General features: G+C 40.8%; 3 protein-coding genes across 3 annotated transcripts in view; all 3 read left to right on the top strand.

The window, feature by feature from the left end:
• Positions 1 to 9,993, top strand: part of LOC146470698 (fibrocystin-L-like) — a 61,417-nt gene extending 51,424 nt beyond the window's left edge. The window contains exons 36-41 of the mRNA XM_085121665.1: positions 399 to 776; positions 1,452 to 2,414; positions 2,948 to 5,832; positions 6,458 to 6,893; positions 7,517 to 7,798; positions 8,187 to 9,993. Coding sequence (XP_084977791.1) covers positions 399 to 776; positions 1,452 to 2,414; positions 2,948 to 5,832; positions 6,458 to 6,893; positions 7,517 to 7,798; positions 8,187 to 8,377 — 5,135 coding nt within the window. The 3' untranslated portion in view covers positions 8,378 to 9,993. The remainder of the gene's footprint in view (positions 1 to 398; positions 777 to 1,451; positions 2,415 to 2,947; positions 5,833 to 6,457; positions 6,894 to 7,516; positions 7,799 to 8,186) is intronic.
• A 156-nt stretch (positions 9,994 to 10,149) lies between these two features.
• LOC146470699 (uncharacterized) lies at positions 10,150 to 13,687 on the top strand. Its single transcript, XM_085121681.1, has 2 exons — positions 10,150 to 10,167; positions 12,237 to 13,687. Exon 2 carries the CDS (start codon positions 12,341 to 12,343, stop codon positions 13,118 to 13,120), a length of 780 nt encoding a protein of 259 aa, XP_084977807.1. The 5' UTR covers positions 10,150 to 10,167; positions 12,237 to 12,340; the 3' UTR covers positions 13,121 to 13,687.
• Positions 13,688 to 17,186: 3,499 nt separating this feature from the next.
• Positions 17,187 to 25,859, top strand: LOC146470700 (uncharacterized). The gene is made up of 4 exons (XM_085121682.1): positions 17,187 to 17,337; positions 20,246 to 20,327; positions 22,751 to 22,830; positions 23,301 to 25,859. The coding sequence occupies exons 1-4, from the start codon at positions 17,305 to 17,307 to the stop codon at positions 23,571 to 23,573; spliced, it is 468 nt and encodes a 155-aa protein (XP_084977808.1). The 5' UTR covers positions 17,187 to 17,304; the 3' UTR covers positions 23,574 to 25,859.
• Positions 25,860 to 27,008: the final 1,149 nt, after the last annotated feature.

Below are 27,008 nucleotides of genomic sequence, written 5' to 3' on the forward strand. Positions count from 1 at the left end.
ACCTATTTTCAAAGTATGGTACCTTCCGAAAGACCTTCCATCAAGATTGGTCTCTTGGGGGATCCCAAGCCCAGACTCGATAGGGTGCAAAAGGCAGAGGGATCCTGGGTTGCTCGGTGTTAATCAACTATTAAAAAGAAAGTTAGTGGTCCGTCGACTCTTGAGACACCACAACTGGTCTCCTTGGGGTACCCGAGCCTGGATTTAGGTTGTAAAAAATGCCCTAACAGGACACAGGGGCTTCTGGTACTCAGATTTATCACGGGTTTCCTGCGAAAATGACTAAATGAAGCGTCAAGTGTTTAGAAAGTTCAGTGTGTCGTTTCTAGGTCACTGAAACAACAATAAACTATCGTTATCAAGTTTGCCAATATTTATACTTGTGCTCGTGTTCACAGGTAACGACGAAGGCAAATTCAACCTTAGTGCCTCATCTGGTGAATTGAAACTCGTGGCTACACTCGACTACGAGACCACTCCGTCTTACATCTTGGTGATACACGCGCGTGATAATGACCACGCAGGAAACGTGAAGTTCGCGGTCTTCATCGTGAACGTGAACGTCTTAGACATGAATGACAACGCCCCTGCATTCTCTCAATCCCAGTACGAGGTGAACGTCGCAGAAGACGCGGTTATCGGCTCCAGTGTTTTCAAGTTCCTTGCCTCTGATCCCGATGGCGGTTTGAACGGACTCGTTTCTTATTCGCTAGATTTCAGCAATGCCAGCGAGTTCTGGAGTCTTAACTCGTCTACTGGTGAACTCACTGTTAATGGTAAGATAACGGGAAGAAAGAAGGGGTGATGTCGCGAAATCCACCTTGAAATTGTCGATTTTGGCATATATTTCATAGCTTAGCAATAAAAAATCTAAGAGTGCTTTCCATTTGCTAGAACTGGCCAGCCAGATCAGTCAGTCGTTGATGAGCTGGTACTACAAAATCTTGAAAAATAAACACTCCGAAAATGGCACACCGCCGCTATTTTGAAGAAATTGGAAGGACTAGAATAAGACTAAAATAAAACTTATTCTTCAAATTGGTGCATTCCGTTTACGAACTGACCGATGTGGCCGGCCAGTTCTTACAAATGGAAAGCGTCCTAGGAAATTCTTCTGTTCCTGCAGACTTTTTTGCTACTTTCAACTGGCGCCTTGATTAACTTCTAAGCTTGTATCTGATAATTAATCGAGTTAGCCCATCTTCGAACAACCGGTAGGTAGGGATAGTGGGAAATTTAATTTACTCCCTTTTTCATGATAGATTATGGGGCAGGCAAATGCTTCATGCCAGGATCCTTGTACATCAACTCTAAATTTATATGATACAAGCATCAATTACCATGCTTACTGTTAAAGACCTTCTAGAAACAATTCGACAAGGGTGGTCATCACTTTAAGTTGTAATCATACCTTTACTAAAATAATCACAATCCCTGTTTCCTTTTATTAGCCTCACTTGACATGGACAGCAGACACATTTCCACATGGACGCATACGTTAATCGTTATAGCAAAGGATGCCGGAACACCAATGCTTCACTCCAACACTACACTTATAATCCGCGTTCTCCTTACCAACGAATTCGCGCCAAGCTTCGCAGCTTCAGATGTGTCAGTGACGGTCAGTGAAGACATTGCTGACGGAAGCGTTATTTACCATGCAAATGCCACTGATGCGGACTTTGGATCAGACGGGGAAATACGATACAGTATTACAAGCGGGAATAACGACCTGAAATTCTTTATCAATTCCCTCACCGGTAAAATAACCACTCTTGCAGCACTGGACCGTGAGTCTCAAGGCATATATAACCTTGTTGTCGAAGCAAAAGACCAATCACAGTCAAGCAAAAAGACAGGAACAACAACTGTTCATTTGAGCTTGAGCGATGTGAATGACAATGCTCCTAGCTTCGCCAACAATTATTACTCTACGGGCGTAGATGAAAATGTAGCAGTTGGTGGCGAAGTCTTCACCGTTAGAGCCACAGATCCTGATCTTGGAACAAACGGGGACCTTGTCTATTCTATTGCAAGCGGGAATGACCTGGGTTTCTTCAGCATTGAGTCAAATCAAGGCATCATTCGCGCTGCTAAGACCCTGGATTTAGAGACTCAGAGCCATGCAGCTGGCCGCACTTACCACTTGGTCATATTTGTTAAGGATCAAGGCTCCCCACATTCCCTTAATAACTCTGTGCCTGTGACTATCACTGTTCAAAGTGTCAATGAATTCCCTCCCGTCTTGGAACACAGTGATAACCAAGTCGTGGAACTCATCGAAAACGCGACCCTGTCTTCCGCGGTGTTCGATGTGAATGCAACTGATAACGATTATGGAGATGAGGGGGTTTTGACTTATTCTATCACTGCTGGAAACAGTTTGGGACATTTTACCATTAACAATGTCACAGGTAGGTGGAGTAACCTTGTGGTTATTACAAATTGTAACTTAAACGCAACATCCAGTTTTTTATGAACCTCTTGTCAGTGGTATGTATATAAAGCAACTCTTTTTTTTTTTAACCAATACTGATTTTTACAGTATCTGTCAAAATATCTGCGCGCTGATTGGCTCGTAGTTATTGTCTACGGTACAGACAATAGATCAGATGTAACGCGAGGGGCTTTTTCAACGGAAGTTAAAGCCAATTCGGCTTGTACTTTTCCCATGTTATTGTAACAAAAATCGACGGCAGTTTTCTACGGTCTATACTCCTATAGACCATAAAATAACGCCATAAAATGTTCAAAACTTGTAGGGCAAGTGAAACCATTCCACTTGAGTTTTGAACATTTTATGACGTCATTTTATGATCTATAAGAGCATAGACCATTGAAAACTGCCGTCGATTTGTTAAATACAACATCTTTTGATCACAAACTATTATCCTAGCGGGTGTACTACCAAAAAGTACTTATACTCATAATATTTTATTATCGCTAGGCGTCATCAGATTGGCGAAGGAGTTGGACTTTGAAACAATCAGTCAACACAACCTGGTAATCACAATAACCGACAACGGTCAGATTTTGAACCAAAGAAGACAAGTCACTGTTAATGTCCAGGTACGAGTCATCAACATAGACGACGGTGTCAAGTACACAGCCCAGGTCCGAATGTTACAGACATACATTACCTCTCCAGTCAATCCTGCTAGTTTGGCTGGCGTTCCTCAGAAGTCTGCTTTGGAAATACGTCTGGTGTACGAAAACGGAACCTCGGTGGACATAACTAAAGAATTAAACCGCTACACAGTGGATGGCACTTCAAAATCCAACAACCTCTTTAGTGTCGCGACAACTGATGGCACTCCTTTTGTCGTTGCTAACAGTAACGGTGTGACTGGAATAGGCCAACTTCTTGTTCACGTGACAAACGTCCAGACTGTCGAGGTCAATGTAACCGTCGTAGGGAGCAGCTCCCTTAGTATCAAATCTGTGACGTACCCTGGCGCTTCTGAAGTCAGTGAACTCAAGCAAATTATCCCTGGACTATTTCAGAGAGTTTTGCTCAAAGTTCTTCTTAACCTGACAAATGATCACCAGGTAGACGTTTCCATCTCGGTGAATACCTCGTTTGTTTTGACAAATGCACAGCAAGTTGGAGGTAACTTCCTATTTGGACCTGTTCCACGGAACCTTTTCTCGATCTCAGGGAACGGCTTGACTGGCATCGTTTCAATTCAAGTAGCCTTTGCTCAGAGTCTTTATGCGAGTGTCAATCTGACACTGTCTTCAACAGTCCTTGAAATAGTCGCAATAACCCGTTTTGGCTTGGAAAATGTCAACACGACTCTGAGTGGTATTGCGATGGTGACAACCGCATCGCCGTTTGCCGAGATGCAAATGAAGGATGGCTCGGTCCATGTTCTCGACAACTTTACAATGTACAGTGGCTTGCTCAGGTTCAACTCTAGCGACCCCGATGTAGCATCAGTAGATTCAGCTTCTGGTGTTGTTACTCTGCTCTCGGACAGTAGTTCCCCTGTAACCATCACAGCTTTTGTTCTTTCAAATACAAACATAACAGCGACAGTTGCGGTCTACTGCAATCTGGATCCCGGTGTTGGTGAAGTCGACATCGGGGCCAAAGAAGGGCCAGCTATTCCTTTGCTAGCTGTAAATGAAATTTGGCGATTGCCTATAAGGATGAACCCTGGAACACTCGGCATATTAGCCGTGCACGTGGAACTTTGGTTCAGCACTAGCGATGTACGGGTGGATAACGTCATTACCGATCTTCCATACTCATTGTCTGGGAATACGGTACATATATTCGGGCCCATCACAGAATCTAATGCACTCTCAGAAAACATCGCCGAGGTTGTGCTGACATCTCTAAAAAATGGTGTTCCTCAAGTCAATTATCATGCCTTCAGAACAGTTAATAAAGCGCTCACACCCTTGCCTACTAAGTCAGTAAAATCTTGCTCAGATGTCGTACGAGGTGATATCGACTTAGATTGCACATTTGACATTGTCGATGTCGCTTTTATCAATGCCTACATTGCTTCCTCCAAGGCTCAATTCACTGACAGTCTTGGAGCACAGATGAAGGCCGTGTCCTCTTCTCAGAAATCAGCGATGGATGTCAACTGGAACGAAGCAATAGAGAATAACGACGCCATTTTCTTGTCTTTCATCTTTCTGAAAAAGGCAAAGTTTGTAACAGAACTGACTTACCAGCTTCCCAATCACGAAAGTAGTTCCTCGGACAAGTGTGGCTTACAACTAGCAATCAAACTAGCTAACAAAGATGGGTCACCAACCTTGTCTTCGCAAACAGAAGCATACTTCCTCGTTTCGCATTCTGCCGTAAATGTTGCTGAGCAGTTAAGCAAAACAACGTTTACCGCAGGCACTAAAATAACTGTGCAGGGAAGCACGCCTATACAAGGGCTGATTAAAGCTAAATATGAAGACGGCAATTTCTTCATTGCTACTGAGAAGTCAGAGCTAGAAGCAAGCGACGTTGGAGTCTCCATTGTTCAAGATGTTTCCTTCAATGGACTGAAATATATTGCTTCGATGTTTTTGGCCTCCAATCTTGTATCGACCGGTGCAGTAGATAGTACCTGGGCGAAACGTCAGGCAAGTGACGGCTTCGTACCACAGCGGAAACTACAGTTCTCGGAGTCCACGGCAAGATGTGTCGATCCGCTTGTCACGGTCAACGTGGAAATTATTTTTGATGGCGATTATGACAAGATCGTCAAGGGCAAAGAAGAGCAGTTTGAGACGCGTTGCGTTACCACACTATCAGAATATTACCCCGAGACAACTATAACAAATTGCAAGGTCAGAAAAGGAAGCATTTTGGCTTCATTCAACATGACAATGCCTGGATCAAAACAAAATACAACACTCGCTAAACTATGGGAGGATGTTAGCAAAGGTATGACACTCAATTTCAATGGAGCAACAATGACGACCTTACCACGCATGCAGGTTGATGGAAAGGATTATTCCAAGACACCTGTGAAGACACCTGAAGATGAAACGCGAATGCCCGTCTACATCATCATCATCGCTTGTGTGGCAGGCTTTGTCGTGATTTTGATTGTTGTAATCATAATTTACTGCGTCTATTGGCGAAAAGGAAGTACTGGAAAAATCAATCCGTCACCGCCCAACACACCAGAGTACAGCGGAAAAGGGCATTTAGAAGTAGAGTCCAAATACGTCACACACAGTGCGAGTCCATCGTTGGTTTCGTTGCCGGCCTGGACTGAAGGCACCCCTCAGTTTAAGCGTCCTAGTCCCTCAATGTTAAGGGGCAATGTGGAACCAGCATTTGAAGATAGAGAGGAACATCTCCCGGATTCTCAGGTAACTTCCTTTTTCTGTTATGAATCTGGGGAAAGGTCATTCCCTAAATGCCATTGACAAGGAACTCACCGCACCCTTTTAATGTTAAAATGCTTCCTTTTAAATATTTCATTGTTTTCAGGCTTTTAATTCTTTGTTTTATAATTGGTACCTGCCAAAGCGGTACAACCATACCCTATCACCAATCTATTAATACGACCAAAATTATATGGTCTATACGTTTCTTTTTTGAAATTTCTCTGATTAAGAGAAGTTCCCGGTTTGACACAGGGTGCATGTTTTTCCACGCTTGATACCGGTCAAAGTTTGGCCACGCTTGAAATCAGTTTTACTTATTTCACTGCGCTTGAAATTGGTTACATGTTTACCCGCGCTCCACAACCATCTATGTTTGTTTCCGCTTGATATAGACTGTATTGTTTCTTTGCTTGACACTTTTTGCATGTTTAATCTACGATAGACACCATTTTTATGCTCTTCCGCTCCAATTGGGTGATTTATCGCGCTAAACAACTCTGTTTTTCAGCGGTCGAGTTTTAATTCTGAGATTTTATTACGGCAATTTGTGTTTGCGACCATTGGCCTCTGTACATATTGATTGTTTGTCTATCGCATCTTTTCACAGAGACCGACACTATCAAAGGAGGATTCAGGTGACCTCCCAAAGACTCTTCTAGCGTTCCCTGTGGATTCAAATATAAAGCGTCTCCTAACTCCCATACTTGAACAAAAAGCAATTGTGCCACAATCGCCAGCCTCTTCTCCTGTCGACCAACAACCGCCAAGTGAACCTGATACAGAGTCGACGGATCGTGAAGAGTCTCCTGACATTGCCTCGACAGCGGCCAGTGTTCAAAGCCCAGCAGTGTCTCCATCTGGATTATGGCCACACTGTGAGGATGCTGGAGAGACCGAAGCGTTGGACGATACATTTGATGAAGATGGAATGCCCGAGGGTATCAGACAGGAAGCTCTGCTACGTCGACGAAGAGCATCGTCAATAGATTCTGATCATGAACGAACCTTCTTTTCTGAGATGCCAGGTGTCTTAACGGAACAGAGTAAGTTTTTGGAGTTTTATATTATTCCATAAGCCTTTCCTGTCACCAGACTGGCCGAAAAAAAAATAGATAGTAGGCACAGGGGTGCAACAGAAAACTCGCGCCGGCGCTAGGAATGACTTGCCTTGACGTGATCCTCCTCGCACCATGTGGCACGTAAGGCTGAAACCAGAGTTTTCCATATCTCTCAGTCGGTTGCAATATTCTCGACTTCATTCCATGTCTAAGATGTTGTTTTCATTTCGGCCGCGATGTCCTCCTCCATGTTTCATCTGCGCAGTCTTTCCTGTTTGATGAATAGTCCTGACGTTTCATAGTAATATGGTAATCTGCTATTATGGGGTTGCTAGCCCACGCGAAATCTTTTCATTACTCGAGATACTGAATCTCTTTAAGGAAAACAAATATGATGTTTAAACGTGGTTTTATTGTTCTAAAGCTAGCGCAAAACTCCGCCGTAATTCACTTACCACTAGACAGTGTCCTTGTCGTTGAAACCTGAACCTCAAATGTCAAACGGGACGGCAGGATTGGAGTCACTTGACGTTTAGACGTTTGCAGTTTGCGGGAAACGAGGAAAAACTTCAATCTTTAAGTCCCTATTGTTATTTTTCTTCCTGCAGGCTCCAATGTACAGCGAACTAAGATGCAAGTCAAGGTAGTACGCCCCAATCCCGAGTTGGGCGTCCTTGCACACATGGCCGGAGTAGTCGACGTCAATCTATCCGGGACCTTAGATGAAATGCGCCAAGACATCAACCGTGTGTTGCCTGGATACCTCGGCTCAGTTAGATATTTGCTGTTATCACGCAATTTCAAGATTATTGACCCAAGGACAGAGAATCAGCTAGTTGTATCGGCGGTATATAAGAAGTCAATTTATGTGAAAGTGTTCCACGGTGCAGGTGAGTGAGCTGATTAACAATTGTTTACTCCTTAGAAGCGCTTTAACTTTAATACAGGACCGGTTGGTGATATCAACTTTTCACGTGTTTTTCTTTTTTAACCATTTTTGAATATCCCAAAGTGTTTCATATATATTAAAAGAAAAGTTCAAGGCATGGCCTTAGCTCCCACGAGTCCCCCACGAGTCTCCCGTAGGTTCGACTCCTGATAGGACCACTCGGATTTCCTTTTTCCGAGTATGCCGGATTCCTAAAAATATAGTATCTTGAAATGGCTCCTTTCCAAAATTGCAAAAAGACAAGTTGTTGTGAACTTCCCTGTATAAAATAAGCTCTCTGTTGTTGGCGTATATTAAAAACTAACACTGCCTTTCATTTGTCGTGACAGAAAACTGCGAGTATTTCTGCCAGTGTGGCAAGGTGGCGTATATCTGGTGCCCAAGGTGTAACGTTCAGGGGTACTGTGGGGAAGATTGTCGCGGGCGAGATGAGAGCGAGCATGCAAAGCTGTGCAGCAGTAACAGAGAAAGAGCCATGCAGGGTGCTCGCACAAGACGCTTATCCAAGACGAGAAGATAATGCGTATACAAGCATATACTGGAGGTGTCCATCTGTTTATAAAATGCCGAGCTCATCTGATTTAGCGCGAGTAACAAGATTTTTAGTGGTAAAGAAACTCATGTCCTAATAAGGGCTGAATAAGGACAACTTTCACTGTTCCTGACACGTACTCTCGTTCGAGATAAGATAAGATCTTTCTCAGAATTTAAATGAAAGAGGACGAAATTACTTTCTATGGAGGTATACTTTGAACATTCCTTTTTCTGCTTGATTTGTCGATTTTGATGATCAAGCCGCCAGCCAAACACTTGGTTTGTATTATTAGCCAATCAGAGGCCTTCATTTTAGTTGATCTAACCCGTTTGACTACTAAACGGCGGGAAAAATGTTCTATGAAATTACCTTTCACAAACTTTATGAGCTACGAGCTGATCGCAGATGGACATGCGCTTTGCTCTAGGTGTAATTAAACATGTTTAACCATTGTCTGGAACAATAGGTGCGCAGGTAGGATCGTAAAAATCTTAACACGGTATTTTCAAACTTTTGTCTCGTTTTTTGAATTTAGTTGAGGAGCGTATTTCAAATGAAATTTTTATTAATATTACATACATGCGGTGGCGGTTACCTTTTTGTATTATACTGCTTCTTTTTATTGTTGGCAATATATAAAACATACAAATATAAAGTTTTACGTGCATGAAATTAGCATTTATAAAATAGTGGTGTCTTTTCAGCCTAGTCGCGTCCAGACTTTCCCGAATCCAGTTGGTCAGCGGAAGTCCTGGGATCGATGGTCACGTTCAGTAACGCAATCTCGTACCCAGAATCCTCAGGCTTTTTGGTCAGCGGGTGGTCGCCAGGAGAGCTTCTGGGGTACTGGAATTGTATTACCGCAGGATTTCTGCGTAAAACAATGCAAGCCGTTTCGGGGCAAACAATCAAAAAATTTAAAATTTTTCGAACTCTTAACCAGAGGACTCTGGGTACGAGATTGTCAGTAACGCGACCATACCCTTGCACTGACCAATAGAGAACGCAGGCTCTATGAAGGGATTCTAGTTAGTAGGAGTTTCTTTTCTTAACAGCAAACAGTTTATAAGTTTCATATTAAGAAGGTGAATTTTGTTTGCGTATAACTCGCGCATGTGTAAGTGGCTCATATGCTTGTTCACACGGGAGCATGGAAACTCTCTTTTGTAACAAAAATAATGTACAAAGAATGTAGAATATAGCGGTGTGTGTAAGTGACAGTGCACACACAAGGCATACCTTAATGCTCATTCAGAAAATCACAGGAAAATTATTATCACATCCATTACAAGAGAAAATGACCTCTGGTCATGTGGTATTCATACAGCTCTGAAGACGGTCGATTCGTCCGTGTGCGAAACTCGCCCTTTCATTCAGTAGACCCGGTTTTAATGGTTTCTCGCTTGCTTTTCTTAATGTGAGCGAGTTTTTGCATCTGGGCGAATTTGCAACATGGGCGAATAGAGCAATGTTATGTATATAAATAAGAGTGTAATATAAGGAGACTAGCTGTTAGCCTTTGTTTTTAGCACGACTTTTTTTACTGTCTTTGTGTACTTGAGAAGGTATTTTGTTAAAATAAAATCGTTTTCAAGACTAAAGTTTCAGTTACGATTTTTCAAAGATTTCTTAAAGCTGAAACTGCAAGCTGTCCGGTTATTTTCCAGGGATAGGCATTTGAGAAACTTCTAGCGTCGAGTTCCTCCACAATTTCCTTTCCAGGATCCACGTTGACAGTCGTCCACGTTGCCGTGGCTCCTTTCCGCTGGAAAAAGGTAACGTGGGCTCTTTGCAAGAGGTATAACGAATGTTGTGCCGCTAGTACTAATGGCACAAATGAGGGATCAGAGAGTTCGGAGTTCGCTTGTTTAGCACTCAAATGACGTTGTTAAATCCAAGATGACGCGAAAACTGAAAAACAATTGCAAGAAAACCAAAAGTGAAAACAGGCAATAATCCAATCCTGTTTTATCTGACACCGAATTATGGTTTGCTTTTTGCAACGAAATTTGAAATTACAAGGTGTTTCGCCGAACAATTGATCGTCAATTTATTTCAATAGCGGACTTGAAGATGCGTTGGTGAAGCTACCTTTTGCAAGTTAGTTTTACAAGCTGGCGAGAAAAAAAATATCCACCATTGTTCCTACTTAGTTACCTTGTTTATTTCCTTTTTTTTACATTTTTCTTTTTCCTCGAGGCAAGGCTTTTTGAAAACAGTATTTAACGTTACGCGGTGGTCTCCAAAAAATTCACTATTTGCTATTTGTTCATCTTTCGGACAATATCATGGTACCTGATTGGAAAAATGTCGTTTCGAAGATATAACCATAAAACACTCTGCATCTTGAGGGCCTCTTCATATGAGCCCGGTAACCAGGCTGCCCCGGTAGGCGGGACGAATTTTGTCTTCTGTTCATATGGGAAATTTAATCCCGGTTACCGAGATAAAAAATGCCCAAAAGGCCCCCAATATACCCGTGGAACCGCGTTCCGACTTGTCGGCGACCTTACAAGCCATGCGCAGTTGAAAATGTTTTGTCAGGGACAGTCCCGCTATCCGGGCTAGAGTCTTCATATGGACAAAATGTCCAGCTCGTTGACCGAGATCCAGCCCGCCTTCTCATATGAGCACGTCGAAATTTTTGTAAAGAAAAGAGTGGTGAAACGAGATCTCGGAAACCGAGCCAGCCCGGTCGACCGGGCTCATATAAAGAGGCCCTGAATAGTCCTTTTTCTCGGTCTCTTTGGTCGGTTAAAAAATAGTGATTGGCATTAATTTTTAATTTTAATAATAATTTGTTTGAGCAGACTTATTTGCTCAGTGTTTTATTTGAAGTTAAATGCTTTCCAGAAAGCCGTTGGGACGCACGACTTGTCCTGACATCTTACACTGCCGGTGTTTTTTGAATCAGTCAGTATATAACAGCAGAGAACAGAGCGAATCGTTATGGTGAGGAGCTAACACTAGAAAAGTCAGCACTCGAATCTCTTCACAGTGGCCAAATTACGAAATTATACCTTATCAACTCAGTTGATAAAACCTTTTTGGTTGCAATTGGCTTTTACAATAAGAGCAGCGTAGGACACTTAGCTTACACCAAAAAACGGGTTACCATAAACGTACAAAGGCTCATTTTCTGGAGAGATTTTTATGGGAACGATTTTTAGTGTTTGAAATTTGGGGGCTTATGTTGGGAAGTGAGGCTTATAACCAGATTTTAACGCTATCTCGGTAGGCTGCGACCAATCAGCACACGTGATTGTTTATATTCAGAAGCTGTTAATGTATGCTAAAATTCAACACGCTGGTAATCCCAAATCAGCCTTTTCTTAATCCTGTTTTTGTTGTACAGTACAAACGTGCAGTCTTTAACCAGGCAGAAAATGCGCCCTTTTTATCCCGTTATTACTGTATTGTTAGCAGATATAAGAGTTAATCCACCGTTACTACCTCCCATATCCCGTACCATGTAAATACGCAGACTCACTTTTAAGTTTGTTTGTAATAAGTCATATACGAAAGTTTAGTTCTCAGTGCGTATGACATGTATAGATCTGAATGCTAAACACAGGCGATTGGTTTATGAAAGTAAACACTGGTGCAACGTGTGTAGCGAGTGAAGAGGGTAAGCTGACGTTAACCCCATTGTTGAACTAACAAATTGACATCTTGTGGTCAAACGAACACAAACACTTTACAATGAACCAAAGGAAAGGAAAAGTTGACGTAATGCCAGTGAACAATAAAGGACTTTATTTCTGATATGCGAATACAAAAGATAATTTTAATTCGGCATTAGACTTAATGAGAAAATAACATATTCCATTTTGCGATTGTACAGCACAAAGGAGACGTCTTTATTGGAGTGCGAAGTATATTTTGGCCGTATCAGCATTTAGTCATGCCACTGAAACCATAGAAGGAACGTGTACATGCTTCGTCGCTATGCCCTACAAACGTTTATTTACCCAGGCTGATCCAGTTTTGGGATTACAGAAACACAATACAGGGTCTTCGAATATGCGTGGAAAAGCTTCTAACCGGACAAAAGATGGCAGAGGTGGTCTTATTGTTGAAACGGTCGTGGGAGTAGAAAAGGAAAGGCCGAAATCGCGCGAGAGAAGTAAAACTCCGGATATTGTATCGAAATGGTATCGCGACGGCTCAAGCTTGAACGATCCGGATTTTTCGAAGAAAGTGAATTTCTCATCGCAACCAAACACTAGACAAGTTATTTACCAATCGAAGATAAAACCAAGGAACAGGGCGGCCTCTAAGGTGTTAGAAACTGAATCAATAGGACGAACAGTGTTATATACAGATGGGACGCCCACGGACGGAAAGAGACGCAAGAGCGAAGCACCAGAAAGACTAAAGCAAACAACAGACTCTTGGCGTTCTCGAACTGATTTTCCTGACGGGGTAAAAGGGCCTGTTAGCTCGACTAGAAAGCGTTCTCTATCCGTTCCACCTGATCCTGGGCAAAAGATTTCTATTTCAACCATCGTAAAAGCTAGAAACATGGCTATGAAGTGGCGTGGAAAGAACGGTAGAATGGGAAGAAGGCATACAGTCCTGCCAACGATAGCCGACGACTCGACAAAGTTCTCGCTCTGCGCGAACGTGAAATGCAGTCCACAGTTTGAGGCGGTGATTAAACTCTTAGAAGGAGACGAAGAAGTTGATGATGCAGATAAAAGCTTTAAACTGCTGAGTGTAAAATGATCAATACAAATATCGATGGCTTTTGGTAACTGAAATAACGATGCTTTTGCCGGACTCGTTTCAGGAAGAAGTACACTTCCTGTAGGAAAACGAACAAGAACAATACCTTGGTGTTGTACTGTACGAGAAATGGGAAGTTGAAAAGTGAAGTGTACATAGAAAAGTACGTTTCGGATTACGGTATATTTTACATAAGAATCATGTCATTCACTTAGCAGTACTTAGCAGTTCGACAGCCGAACGAAAATGGCCAAAACCTACATACATATCGCCTGACAATGCCAGTTTCGGTTTTCCAATTTGACTTGGTGTTTAATGCTCAAGTAGAGACAAACAAGAGGATTTTAGCAAAGAATGAAATAACTTTTCTTTCTTGAAGAAAGAGAGTCAACCAGTTTCGAAGTCGGTAGCGAAAAGTGAAGGAACGAAAAGGCAACAAGTTATCGTTGTTGTTCCTGTTTAATTTAAGTTTTACAATGGATGAAAGTTTACAAAGTAAACGATTCACTTGTCGACTTATTAGTGATGAAGAATATAAAATTGCAACGCAAAGGCCGATAAAACCAACTTTAAAATTTACTCTATGGCACTAACTTTTCATTCTAACTACAAAACTTATCCAAATCGCAAGGCCTTATTTGTGAGCTTATCAATTGAGGGCCAATATCACATGTAAAAAATTGTAACCTCATTTTTTCGCACGCGCGCGTCAATTAGCTTTCAAAGACAAAGGGGCAATCCTGAAATTTGCATGTGAAAGAGAAGCCAAAGTAAACAACTGCACTTTGAAGAGAAAAAAATCTGACATTAAATCAACACATGTTTCGTTAAAAGTAATCACAGAAGGCTTATGGTCCCGACGTTTACTTGCTGATAAATTGGAACGGCTAGGCTCGAAGTAGCCAATTTTTGCAGTGGATTTCACATGCTAGTCAGTAGCCAGTAATTGGAAAATTATTGCTCGCCTTTTAATTAGGTTTTCTTTCTTGATTATTGTTCTTTTGACACTTTACAAAAAGGCAGCTTCGTTTAATGCTAGCTTTAATACGATAATTACTCTAATTTTGGAACTTACTTTGCTTAAGTATTTTTAACATTCCGGCTCTGAACAATTGACCAAGACATTATACATCCGTACTGTCGTGCGTCGTGAAGTGGAAGCAATTTCAACTAGTTCCTAGTTTAAACTCATCTAAATTATCAGTGTTTTGGGAGATTTTTGTGTTAAGTGACGCATGTGCCTCCCTTCTCATTTCAGTAATCTAGAGTCTTGATCCAACAAGAAAAGAGAAAAAAGAAAGCATCAGAAGAACCGAGTGTGACTTGCATTGAGATCGGCAAAAGCACAAGATGTAAAAAGAATGTGTTTGCTTATTTCAGGAATGTGCAATGCTTTTCTCACAAGTGTGAACTTGTGTCAAATTACGTCAAGCATTTAGCAGCATGCGCGGCGTGTGCGTCTGTGGTCTTACACTTGCAAGCTAGAAATTGCAAGCAAATGTTCATGTCAAAAATAGACAAATTTTCCGCGTATTTAAAGAGTTTAGCCCCAGTAAAAGTGTTTTTTCCTGTGCTGTTTTGTGCATGCTTTCTTGTACTAATTGCACAGAGAACACGTGAACTGTTTTCTGTTTCCTTTCCTGAAAATCAACAGTGTTTCCATAGAAACACGACCTTCAACCAGCGAGATTGGTCGCTCACTGAAGGTTCTTTTTATACAGTGGAGCCGGTATGTCCTGGTGTTGACCGTGTAATTCATCTACATCTGATTTTACCAGTGAGAGTCTAATCAAGTTTATGCCTCTTCAGTGAAATTCAGTAATACTCTTTACGCTATCGTGATCCTCTTCACGTTTTCATACTGTGTTTGCCTCTTTCGTTGTGTGGGAGCACTTCCTTGTGTTTGAGTAGTCTACTGGTGTAGTGACGTTTGAGGAACGAAGCTATCATCGAGGCAGTAGCCTCAGTAAACATTTCCAAGTTCAGGATATCCAATTATCTCAAAATGAAATAGACCTTTTGAACCCATTTAGAATACGTCTGAAGAGACTGGGGATTGCCAGCCACAAGCAACTATTTTTATTAGTCAGAACAGAGGGACTACCATTTTCTCTCTCCAGATCTGGTATTTCATTTTCACCAACCGCTTTTGAAGTTATTGACAATAAACACTTGAAACAAGAATCAAATTTTTTCTCATAGTGTTTAACTTTTTTATTTATATATTTAATGCTTTATTGACGTATACTACCAAATTTCTTCTGTTAAATGTGAGCACTTTTTAAAAGTTTGTTATTTTTCATGTTTCATCTCGTTAATTTGTAGTCCGAACATTATACTGAAAGAGTTGTTGTAAAGAATATTTGGGAGCAATCTCATTTATAAAATCCTGTCACATGAAACTTCAAGGTGACCAAAGCTCAGATTGTGCAAGGTCAGATCATGGGCTCCTGGCAAGCTAGGTCCATGAAAGGAAGACTACTGTGTTAAGAGCGGTTTACAGTTGAGTGTCGAAAGTAATTTCGCATTTGCTTTGGTTTTGCATTACTACGCTCTGTGATTGGTTAAAAACAACCCGCGCCACTTTCTCAACCAATGGGAATCCAAACCCGAAACCAATCGTGTTTTGGCCGCACGGGTTTTCTCGCGCGCCGGTTACACGTATTTACTTCGAATTCTGAATGGTTCATTGTGCTGTTTATAACTGTTTTGGTTTAACGACACTGAATTGGAAACCGCTCTATTTATTTCTTTATTTTATTTTATTTTTTGCTACCTTGGCAAATGTTTCGGTATACGCTTTTGCGATAGCGAGAAAAGCTTGCTTCGGCCTTTTCATTTTTAAAAAGGAGAGTTGTGATGCTGGATTGTACATACCGCTTTAATCGTATTCTCGAAGGTTGCAATTATGGAGCGCTGATGAAAACAAATATAAGAAATTGATGCATCGCGATCCTGTCACCTCACCTCATTGCAACTCTCCAAGGCCTGATAATCCTTATTTCACACCCAGCGTCATCAGAGGGGCTCTGCAGACCACACTTTCTACCAGCGAAGAAAAAGTCTTGGTCAGTCTCTTATCATGCAATGATGAGTGCTGCCGTTGGGCTATGAAGCACTCAACCGTCTGATACAAGGATTCACCGAAGGACAATACTAAAGCCATCAACAAACGAAATGGAATTTTTGTAAGCCCCCGTCAACACAGCATGCAGCCGAACGATAATTTAGGCCCACATTTGGCTATTGCAGATGTTGTAACTCCACGATCAGTGTTAATCAGTCAAGGATAAAGCAAAGCGTCTTGTTTCTGTTGTTTTTCTTTTAACAGTGTGAATCGCTTTCTATTAATAGCTCTCGTCTCTGTTTCGTTCTAGAACTTTTTTCGGCTGATATCCCCAATTGCTACCTTGCCTCCAGAGGGCTGTGGAAATTAACCGCGTCGGCGTTTAAATTGTGCAAAAGAAAACAATCATAATGCGAGCGCAAGAGACCGTGATAACCACGAGTCACGCCAAGGTTAAGGGTAACACTAGCGTCACTAAATAAATGCATAAAAGAAACGGGATGTTTTTCGGCTAGAAAATGTACGAACGAAGGCAAGCCGCAATCTGCGCACACCGCATTTAGAAATAACCTCACTTTGAAGTGATGACTCGTTTTGAGGTTACCCTGTAGAGTCGAAATGATTCATGGTCTGGGACAAAGGAGGGGGCGTAGTTGCAAATTATTCGTGTTTGTATCTTCTATGACGCAGTGGTTTATTCGAACAAGAGAGGTTATTATTTTGGTTACAAAAACATTCCCTCGAAACAAGAAAGCGAAAATGTATTTTAAATATATCCACAAAAACCAAAATGGTCTTAAAAACGGCGATTTGTATATTTATTGAAAAAACGCAAATTTGGTGCTTTTGTTCGGAGAAAAAATCGCAAAAAAAAAAAAAAACAAACGAGATAATTTACATATTTTCCGAATGCACAGTTGTCGGTCGTCATGATAAGCAGCATTGTTATGCTAATTCTTAACAATTTCTGGAATGAGGCCAAAAGGGCGCTCAAATCATAACGAACTCTGATCGAACTGTCTTCGAGCGCTCGCTGTTTACATGCGTAAGCTGTTCGTAACGAACGTACCTCACAACAAAACAAGTTTTGGCCTGTTTGGCGTAGAGGAGGGAAACAATGTTTAAGCTGTGCATCGCTTGCAGTTCGAAGGTTAGCGAGCTTAAATGATATAAACCTAATATTTATAACAGAAATATTATCGGGGTTTAGAGATTTTGCAGTTTTGCAAACGATCGCATAGGGTTTTCACGTTCCGGCTCTGGTGCAGTACACTGTGGCTGCCGTGACGAAATGTTGTTCTGTAATCCCTGTAATTGAATTTGAGATACAATTCTATTATACTTCTCCAAAGCAATTTGATTCCCTTAACGAAATTGTTGCTTTCAAAAGATTTTGTTTTGGTTTGCTTCGGTAAAATGTAGCAGTTTTGTTCGAACACCCCTTTATGTACAAAGCAAAATATAACGCAATTTCGAAGCGTCGCGGTCGCAATACGTCGAAGCATGTAGGGAAAACCCATCGCATTCGCTCGTATTTCTTTGCCAGTTCAAAGAATAACCTCTTTGTAATGACAAAAAGCGTACTTGAAGTTCAATTGCCGCTGTACAATTCTTGTACAACCCGATTCAATTTTTTGTATTTAGCGACATGGTGTAGCGGGACCATTCCTTGTGTCAGTCCCTCGAGTTACGTCGATTTCGCGAGCCCGAAAATTAGGAAAAACGGGGACGTCCTTGTTCCCTGAACGTGCGCGTAAAATTTGAACGGCTTCTCGTCTTCAACCCTCCACTTTTAAGATTGTAATTTGGAGATACTGAAATTCAGCCGGATCACCAAACGGCAAGATTTTCTGGATTCCAAATCTTTTATTTTTAAACGGCAACTCCTGCTTGTTAACAATTCCATTGTCTCGTTTATATTTCGCATTCGGTAGGTTAGGTACTTCACCGGCAAAACGTTCAAAAAAATGACAAATAACAAACACACCAAATTATATGTTATGAGACGCAATCGGTATGTATATTAAGAATTCTTAAGCTTGCCCCGCCGGTAAAAAGAATTAATATTTCCTAATATTACACCGTAAATAATGATGCTTAAGTATCAGTTTCATTTGCACCATCTTTTGACTCTGTAGGAAGAGTTTTACCCGTGAAAACTGGCAAATTGTAGAGATTTGCTGATGTTTGCGGGAAACATAGAAAAACGAACATTACGTACCACAATAAAGACAACAAAGTTCTGCTGGAGTGTCAGATGCACGGGATTACATAACATAATCCTTATTCCCTTCTTCGAGCAAAGGTGAATTCAAAACTGCAAAAACAATTCCTTAAAAATATGGAAGGAAAAACAGTACCGCGTGAATGTAAACGAGTCAGAAGCTTTTAAATGAATGATGATAATTTAGGATTGCATCCACGGACTCAAAAGTTAGAACCACCTTGTACAGCATAACAAATAGTACCGCTTTGATTTGAATGGTTAAACTTTAGGATTTCATTCACAGACTGAAAAGTTAGAACCACACAATGAATGGTACTGAACTGGAAAATACTCCTCAGTAGCTTTCATGTGAATTGTCACACTGTAGGATTTTATCCACAGACTCAATACTTAGAGCCATCTTGTACAGCCTAATGGACAGCACCACAGAAAAGTACTGCGCAGTAACTTTCATTTGAATGGTCACACTTTGGGATTTCATACACAGACTCAGAAGTGAGAACGCCTTTTACAGCATAGTGAGCATAACCACAGGAAAGCTTAAGGATTTGTCATGTTTTATTGACAGTATGTTTCAAAAATTTAAACCATAATGCCTAACTCGAAGTTTGACTCTGAGAGTAAAAGCCACTTTATACAATGTACAGTGTCCCAGTTGCTATGGACCGTTCTATTTACTAAGTCTAGTGTTGTTGCTAGGATACCTTAACAAATGAAATTCATGTAAAATATGTATGCAATAGTTAATTTAGCGCCGAGTTGAACAATGATAAGTTACGAGAACAAATTAAATCTGTTTTCCTACCGACTATCGCTCCACCGTACAATTACTGAACGTTTCTAATTAAAAGCCTGAGTTTGCTCCTTATTTTCCTACATACATGTATTTTCACGATTCTTGAATAGAATAAGGCGTACGTGGTTCACTGGTGGACAAAAGAAGCTGTAATAGGGAAAAACAAACAAACAAAAAAACAACAACAACAAAAACCACTGCTTGCTGTGCATTATATACGCAAATATTGCCGAGGGGTAGTTACCATACTTGATTTACAGGAACTCATTTATGAATTAAGACTTTATTTAATGCCATACTATTCCTTCAACTCCCCTAAACTTTTGTCGGGTCCCCTGCTAATGGAGGCCTTTTTTTTGTCGTTTATGTTTCCTTATTTTTATTTTTTCGCTTCTGTTTAATTTTCTTTCTCAAAATTTAAGAAGGAAGCAGAAACGACGAAGAGAAAGCCCTTGTTAGCAGAATAAGTTCATGTTTTGGGAAGGTATCAATGGCCAACTCAAGTGCTGATTTCAAATAACGCATTCACTTTTATTTTTAAGAAGGCGCGAGCTCGAAGCCAGAGAGCATTGAAAAATTTTAACCGCTTTGTTTTGAGAAATCATGCTATAGAAACTGAAACCAATAACACTGTAGAAAGATACTGGTAAAAGGCTTTCATTTGACTGATTTAAGTAGTCACGCTATAGGATTCTGTCATAATAAGCCGCACTTGAGGAAAGTGCGGCTCATTTCTTTTGAATATCTCATCCACTCACTCAGACAGAATTATAACCCAAATAACTCCTACAACGAACTGCTTAGTAAGAACATGCAATTTCTATCACCACTTGTTTCAATATGTGAATTTCTTGAAAGAAATCTTCGCCGCAAACTGCAGCTGTAGATAAAAAATTGGATCCTCGAAGAACGAACCACAGTGATTTTCTAAGAATCCTTGACCTTTGCGATAACAGTGGAAGTGCTTTACCACTGCAAAGCCCCATGCTGACAGCAGCCCGTTTACATGCTATTGTTTGTTTAATGCCTCGTTAGGTTGCTGCCTCAAGTCGCACCTGTTCTTGTGGTCACGTGTTTTCACCAGAAACCCGCAGGATTGGTGGCAAGCGGTTTTCAGGTGAGTGAGATTTCGGAGTTAAACTTAGTAAGGCTATCCTCTCAAAATAAATCAAATTTGGAGGGTATAACCATCGATTTTATCGTACAGCCAACAACGTAATCCATATCCAGTGTTCACAACAGCCACTACGGAACTCGAGACTGCTGCCAGGTGAATAAAACCGTGGACAATTTAACAGGGCCGCAAATAACGGCCGGTCAACGGACAATGTCCGGTCAAAATTAGGTACTGACCGGACAAATCCTTGGATTGCCGGACATCTTGTCCGGTCCTTTACCGACTCGTTAAGAGAAATTTTAATTTTCAACTATTTGATAATCACGAGGGACAGCATTCATGTTTCCGAAAGAAAACACAACGAATTAACTATGATAAAACTATAGACAAATTAGTGGTCGAGAAATTCCCGGTAGTCGCAAATTTCCACGATGTCATCAAGTCCTGTCGCGACCGCAACGCGACCGTTATTTTATATATTTTACCTTTGGCTAGATAGCATGATTGACTCCTAAATAAAGTGATTGATTATTTGATTGATTGAATGATCGGAAAGCACCCTCACGAAGAATAGTCTCGCTACACCGAGAATATTCCACGTAGCATTTGTTGCAAAGTGCGAAAAGGAAACAAACTGACGTTACTTCCGGCACACCCTGCAAAACATGCTTGGTTACTAAGCTTCCTGGTGATTTCATCACTCGATGCAACCCAAAAATGGAGCGTATAACACAAAAAGTGGAAGAATAAAGTTGTCTTAAAGGGATTCTAAATGGAAGAAAGTCAGCGAGCGCAACAGTTGTACTTGGAATAAGACGCCATGCATTCAATACAATTACATACAGTGCTGCCGAATTTCGAAACCCTTAGACGATATGAATTAAAGTTAAGTGTTTCTTGTTTAAGTTTACATTTCAGTTAACTTCTTTTTTCAAATTAATTAAGAGATCGATTGAACCCTTCAGCTTTAATATGTTCTGCACATTTTACTTAAAGTTCAGTTGTAGAAATGATGTGTCGATTGCCAAAGTGTTATATTTAATTGTAAGTGATTTTGCCAGATGTAAAGCAAAACGGACAATTGCGGTTGTACATGTATCCTGCGTAACCGTTCCACGTACTGAATGTGAGGCTGCTTGTGCAGTAAAGAGTAGTAAAACTATTAACTTGTAATTTTTATTGCCAAACCGACTTGGATTCAGTTGTTTTTTAGTTATAAAAGGATTACTGTGCAATTTGGTTTCACTATCGCAAGAGTTACGACTGTTAAAATTTGACCGGTCAAAAACGGGTAGTGTTCGAGCAAAAACATGTTTGACCGGACAACGTGACCGGCGCTTGCCCGTTAGTTATTTGCAGCCCTGTTCAATATCCAGTTGCGAAGCTTAAAATTTATTCCTGCAATTATCGCAAATTAATTCTCAAAGTCTTACCTTGCTGGGTAATATTTAGGCTTCCAGTCTTGAATCCTAGCTGAGTTACAGCTCAGCAAAAACGAGCAATTATTGGCATCAACCTTGTTAAGCATTAGTACAGTGTTTTAGAAGTGTTTCGGCTTCCACTTAGTTACCTCGCACCACTTGGGGGATAGGGCCTGTTTGGAAGCATCACCATAATATTGCTTGTTTACCCTTCGTAACCAAATACCAGTTGGAATCATGGCTTAAATGATAAGATTTCTCAAAACAACGTACCAACCGAAGGAGATGGAGCATTCCCTGTACAATGCCTCGCCACACTGTACACTTTTCAAAGGAGACGACTGGACTCTAGGGAAAATAAAACAAATGGTACGGAATTTCCCGACGGTGCGTTCCGAACGGGAAACAGGTCCCCCGAAAATTCCAACAGGCCATTTTACAGTTGTGTGTTTAGTGACCTGGCCTTGGATTGGAAGCGAGGCTGGGGGTGACCTTGTTTTGATACAAACCTCACTGCTTTTCATATGTAGATCATACTGTTCTTATTCTAACTAGTTTGCATTTACATATGAAAAGCAGTGAGGTTTGTATCAAAACAAGGTCACCCCCAGCTTCGCTTCCAATCCATTGCCAGGTCACTAAGCACACAACTGTAAAATGGCCTATTGTGATCCATTCCATTTTCAGAATTTTTTTGCAAGTGGCGAACACTCAATCCTCATCAGAAAATACTGCATTAACTGTACAGCAATCTAATTGATTCTCTCCCCAAAATATGGCTTTCCTATTTTCGTCATTTTTTTTTTCTGATAATCAGTATAAACTATCCAGCAGTCAGTTTGAATTGATATGAAACAAATAATCATTTCCTTTGAAGCCTGCGGAAAATTGGGAAAATCATTAGGGATGTGAAGGGCAAATCTGCCATATTTATAAAGGATTGGACCTAGAGAGCACAGCAAAGCTATTTCTACTTCATCTAACATTCTTTTGTCCTACTAGGTTACCGACTTGGGACAACAAGGAGGCAATCCTCCAGCACTTTGCGGGAAAGGCAGCAAACTGATCCACTCGCCAAGAAGGTAAGGCTTTCTTCATAACTCATCTTATTTCCTTCGTTATCTTAGCGCAATATACATTTACAAGTTAACGTTCGATGTAAATCATACACAAATGTATACAATCGATGAAAAGAGTGGAGAATTGAATTCTCGTTGACCCAACTCACGTGCGTCTGAGAAGATAAAAACGTTGACAAAATCGATAACGTCAACGGATGTACAGAGAGAAATGCAGAATCACGCGCAGATGGTTTGTGTATAGGCTAGGTCCACCCTAACGTGGATCCAATTCGAATTTGGAAAGTGTTTAATACATTCTGCTATTTATGAAGTTGAAGAGTCCGATATTTCTCGCAAGAATCGATATTTTTTCAAGGAAACCTCAGTATCGAGTATTTGGTATCAATATCGGGGCACCCTAAACATGGTTCTATCGATACTTTCATTCGTCCTTTTCGATACTTTCATTCGATCTTTTTGTAATAAAATAGGTTAGAAAACCAATGCTGTATCAGAGCTTTAAAAGTCCAAAGGCAGTTCAAGCGAAAAGTAAGATTACTGTGGAGAAAGCCATCAAGCGAAAGGGACATCACATGTCAAAAGAAAACCATGCTAAAGCGAAAGAGAGAAAGCTGGAACACATCATGGAGGTGTTGTCTTCACCGGACAGACGTTTGAAACTCTCACTGGCATTAGCCGAGATCAACAGAAGATTGGCAGGTCAGATTCTCATCTGGAAGATGTTGCCTTGTCAAACCGGATAAAAAAATGAGATTTTATTTCACTGTCAGTAATGATGAACATGTAGATATGTGATTCATAGAACTATACTCTAGTCCATTCAGTCGGGAAACAGCTTCAAGGTACAACTGTTTCGTCTGTGAGGCTAAACTGTTCACACAGGGTACAGAACTGGGACATCTAGAAATGGGTACCACATGTAGCAGGCGCGCCAGTTAAACAAAGCGCGCGTGTTTTCGGAGGGCGTACGTGTCTTCTAGCTCGCTCCTTGCTTTGAACCTCATTATGAAAGCAAGGCTTCGTGCATAGTTGTTATTATAAAAATTCATTTTTATTCATATGCAGACAAAACTAATTTTCACATGAAAAGCTTTTCACTTAGCCTCGCTTTCGTAATGAGGTTAAAAGCAACTTGGAAATGGCCTATATATTAAGGGCGTTTTTCATTCGTCAGAACTGGCCGGCCAGAGAGACCAGTCTGTGAATCAAATGCGTCATTTTAAAGGGATGGTGCTGCAAAATCTTGGAAAATAATCACTCCGAAAATGGAACGTGTTATTTGGAGAAATCCGAAGGACTTAGGAAAGAACTTATCATTAAAATTGGTGCACTCCGCACGTTTACGAACTGAGCTGTCTGACCGTGCAGTTCTGACAAATGGAAAAGATTACTTTAAGCAAACGAATGTAACATATGTATAATTACGAGAACCGAAAAATGGCAACTTTGTTGACTTTCCCAACTGGTTGGGAAAGCAAAAGAGCCTACAGATTCATTTGAAGGAATCAGTTTAGAATCACGATAGCCAACGTAACTTATCAGTTGCTAGTAACTGATTAGGGTGAGGAAACTGCCGTTGTGTTAATATTTATTTATGTATATAAGTAGCTATCGCAACCCTGACATAAGTTTTCAAGGTTCCGCAATGAAAGAGTAGTACCTCAGTTAATTATATCTCTCAATTAGTACGCGCGGTGTGATTGGTGAATTTTGCGGGCCGTATTTCACTGTGCGACCTGCTAAACTTTAACTAGTTTCCTTTTCCGCCCATCCGGTTGACCTAAGAATTATATATAATAAATATTTTACTAACCTCGTTTTCTCGGTCCGTACAGTAAGTTGCGGTTCCTCATTTTTTCCTTCGCGCTTGGGCCATAAATCAACGGGAAAAAAGAAGATCCGTAACTAACAGTATGCACCGAGAAAACGAGGTTAGTAAGTGAAACATTTGGTAATATAATTCAATTATCAGGAAGGCCCATTCTGTTGGATTTCTTACCCAAGTCTTGTGCGCCTGCCCGCAAGCCAATGGCGGTAGCCAAAATGATATCATATGACGACGCCGTTGTGTATATAGAATCGTCAGTTTTGACTCCCTTGTGGACAAAGCGCTTTATATATGCTGTGGTTGATTTTTTTTTCAAATCAGGTTTACTTATTGTTGAATTACTTTGTACAGTAGTGTGTAAATTCAAATAATTTAAGGTGAAATTGAATGACCACCATAGTTAATTGCATAATTCCTTCGTTACGCTTGACGACAGTTCAAAGAGAAGATGAACTCCTGCTTGCGCTTGCGCGAAGGTCGATTTCTGCGTGCTCTCAGTTACCCTTGAGAGAAAAATAGGACTTGTTGCTGGCCTTGTTTTTCGGGATGGGTACTCCCTTATACGAGCAATATGGGACTGTGTCCGTCCAAAAGGTATGAATTCGGCAGCCATTTCAATCTGACAATGGCTACAAATCTTAACCATTTCGGTTTTAAAGTCTGAAAACGGGTTTGGATTTTAGAAGTCAGGTCAAGTCCGGTTGTTCGAAAGCCGATTAATGCTAACCCCCGATTAAAAATTAACCGAGGCTTTCATCTTACTTGTTAAATATGTTTTTAAAAGCTGATTTTAAGTTTAAGGTAAAGAAAAGTCTACGACAAAACTGAAGGGAAAAAATCTTTTTGAAAAATGATTACTGATAAGCAATTAAACTCGAATCAAAGTTCACGTTAACCCAGGATTAGCTTAATCGGCCTTTGAACAACTCTGCCCAGGTCTGAAAACGGCCGATAGCTGAAAAAGCTTGAAAAGCTTCATATTTTGGTCTGAATCTGAAATAGGGTCAGACAGAGACCAGACAGCATACCCCCTCCAAAAATTCCGTCAAGTACTCCCCTCTCCCAGGTTTCTCGTTGCACACTGATGAGTTCATATATTACGAGATTAAGTACATGAAACAATTATTTTAAAATATCCTCAAACACGAACAGGATAAAATGCCAATTAGCTAAAGAAATTAAAAGGAAGGCATCACACTGATCTAAAGTGACATTTCTTTTATTTGTAAAATTAAAACGCGAGGCTTGCCGGGTAAGTAAGGACACTATATGATTAAATACTGGATCATTGGATGCCAAAATTCCAGAGTTTTGATTAGCTTAGCGGCCATGATTATACCATGTGATTTCAAGGTTTGAGCGCAGTCTTGGTAGGTTTGGATCAGATTTCCTCGATCTCGTGTAGTGATTGGAAAACATTGTGACGCACAGAAATAAACCTCGAAACCATGCTACCGTTCCTGGCATGGTAACAAGCGCATGCTTAGGGGTGAAAAGATTGCAGGCTCAGAGCTTGAATTCATGCGCGTTGCTCACTTCGATTTACAACTAAGGGACGAGTATTTTCGTTGTTTTTTCTCCAAGGTAAGTGAACCTGTGTTGATTTTTTCGAACTATCGATAGCAAATTTGAGCGGAGCTGTTCATCAGAATATCCGAAAGCTGTGTAGTGGCGTGTTTTCCGAGAAACAGACGTTGCAATTCGCTCCGAGCTGCAATGTGTTAACTCAGCTGTTTTCCACAGCAGATACATAGAGTTTGTATTATCTTCGGTAATTGTACGTTGATGACATGAATGCGACAATAACAACAATCAAAGAAAAATATCTGCCAAAAAATGCAGCGATCACATAAAACCATCTTTTTATAACAACTCCAGGATTGAGAAGGACGAACGCATCGTAATCCGTGATTACATCTTGTTTACTAAACTGTTATATAATAATAAAACAGCATTAAAAACCCATTTTTAAGTTTTAGCCTGAAGGGCTTTCACTTTATATTGAAAATGACGCGGGTGGAGTGATTGGTTACCAAGCCCACGGTCATATGAATTAATTAGAATATCAAGAGCGGCTTTCATTTGAGCGAGCAAAATAATCTGGCTCTAGCCAATCACAACAAACGTAAACAGCGCAATGAGCCAATCAGAATTCGTAGCAAATACACGTAACTGGTGCCAAGTGCGACTGTGAGCAGTCTCTTTCTTCTCCTAAGTTCTGTCACACTCGCGCGATTACCGTCGCTTTTCGCGCGTGATCTGAGGAAAAAAGTAGGACTGCTCGCAGTCTAAGGGCGGGAAAACATGCGTGCGAGCATGATTGGTTTAGCTTCTCATTGGTTGAGAAAGT

The sequence above is a fragment of the Pavona decussata genome, unplaced genomic scaffold, assembly GCF_977016875.1.
Source record: "Pavona decussata unplaced genomic scaffold, jaPavDecu1.1 SCAFFOLD_112, whole genome shotgun sequence".
NCBI lineage: Eukaryota > Metazoa > Cnidaria > Anthozoa > Scleractinia > Agariciidae > Pavona > Pavona decussata.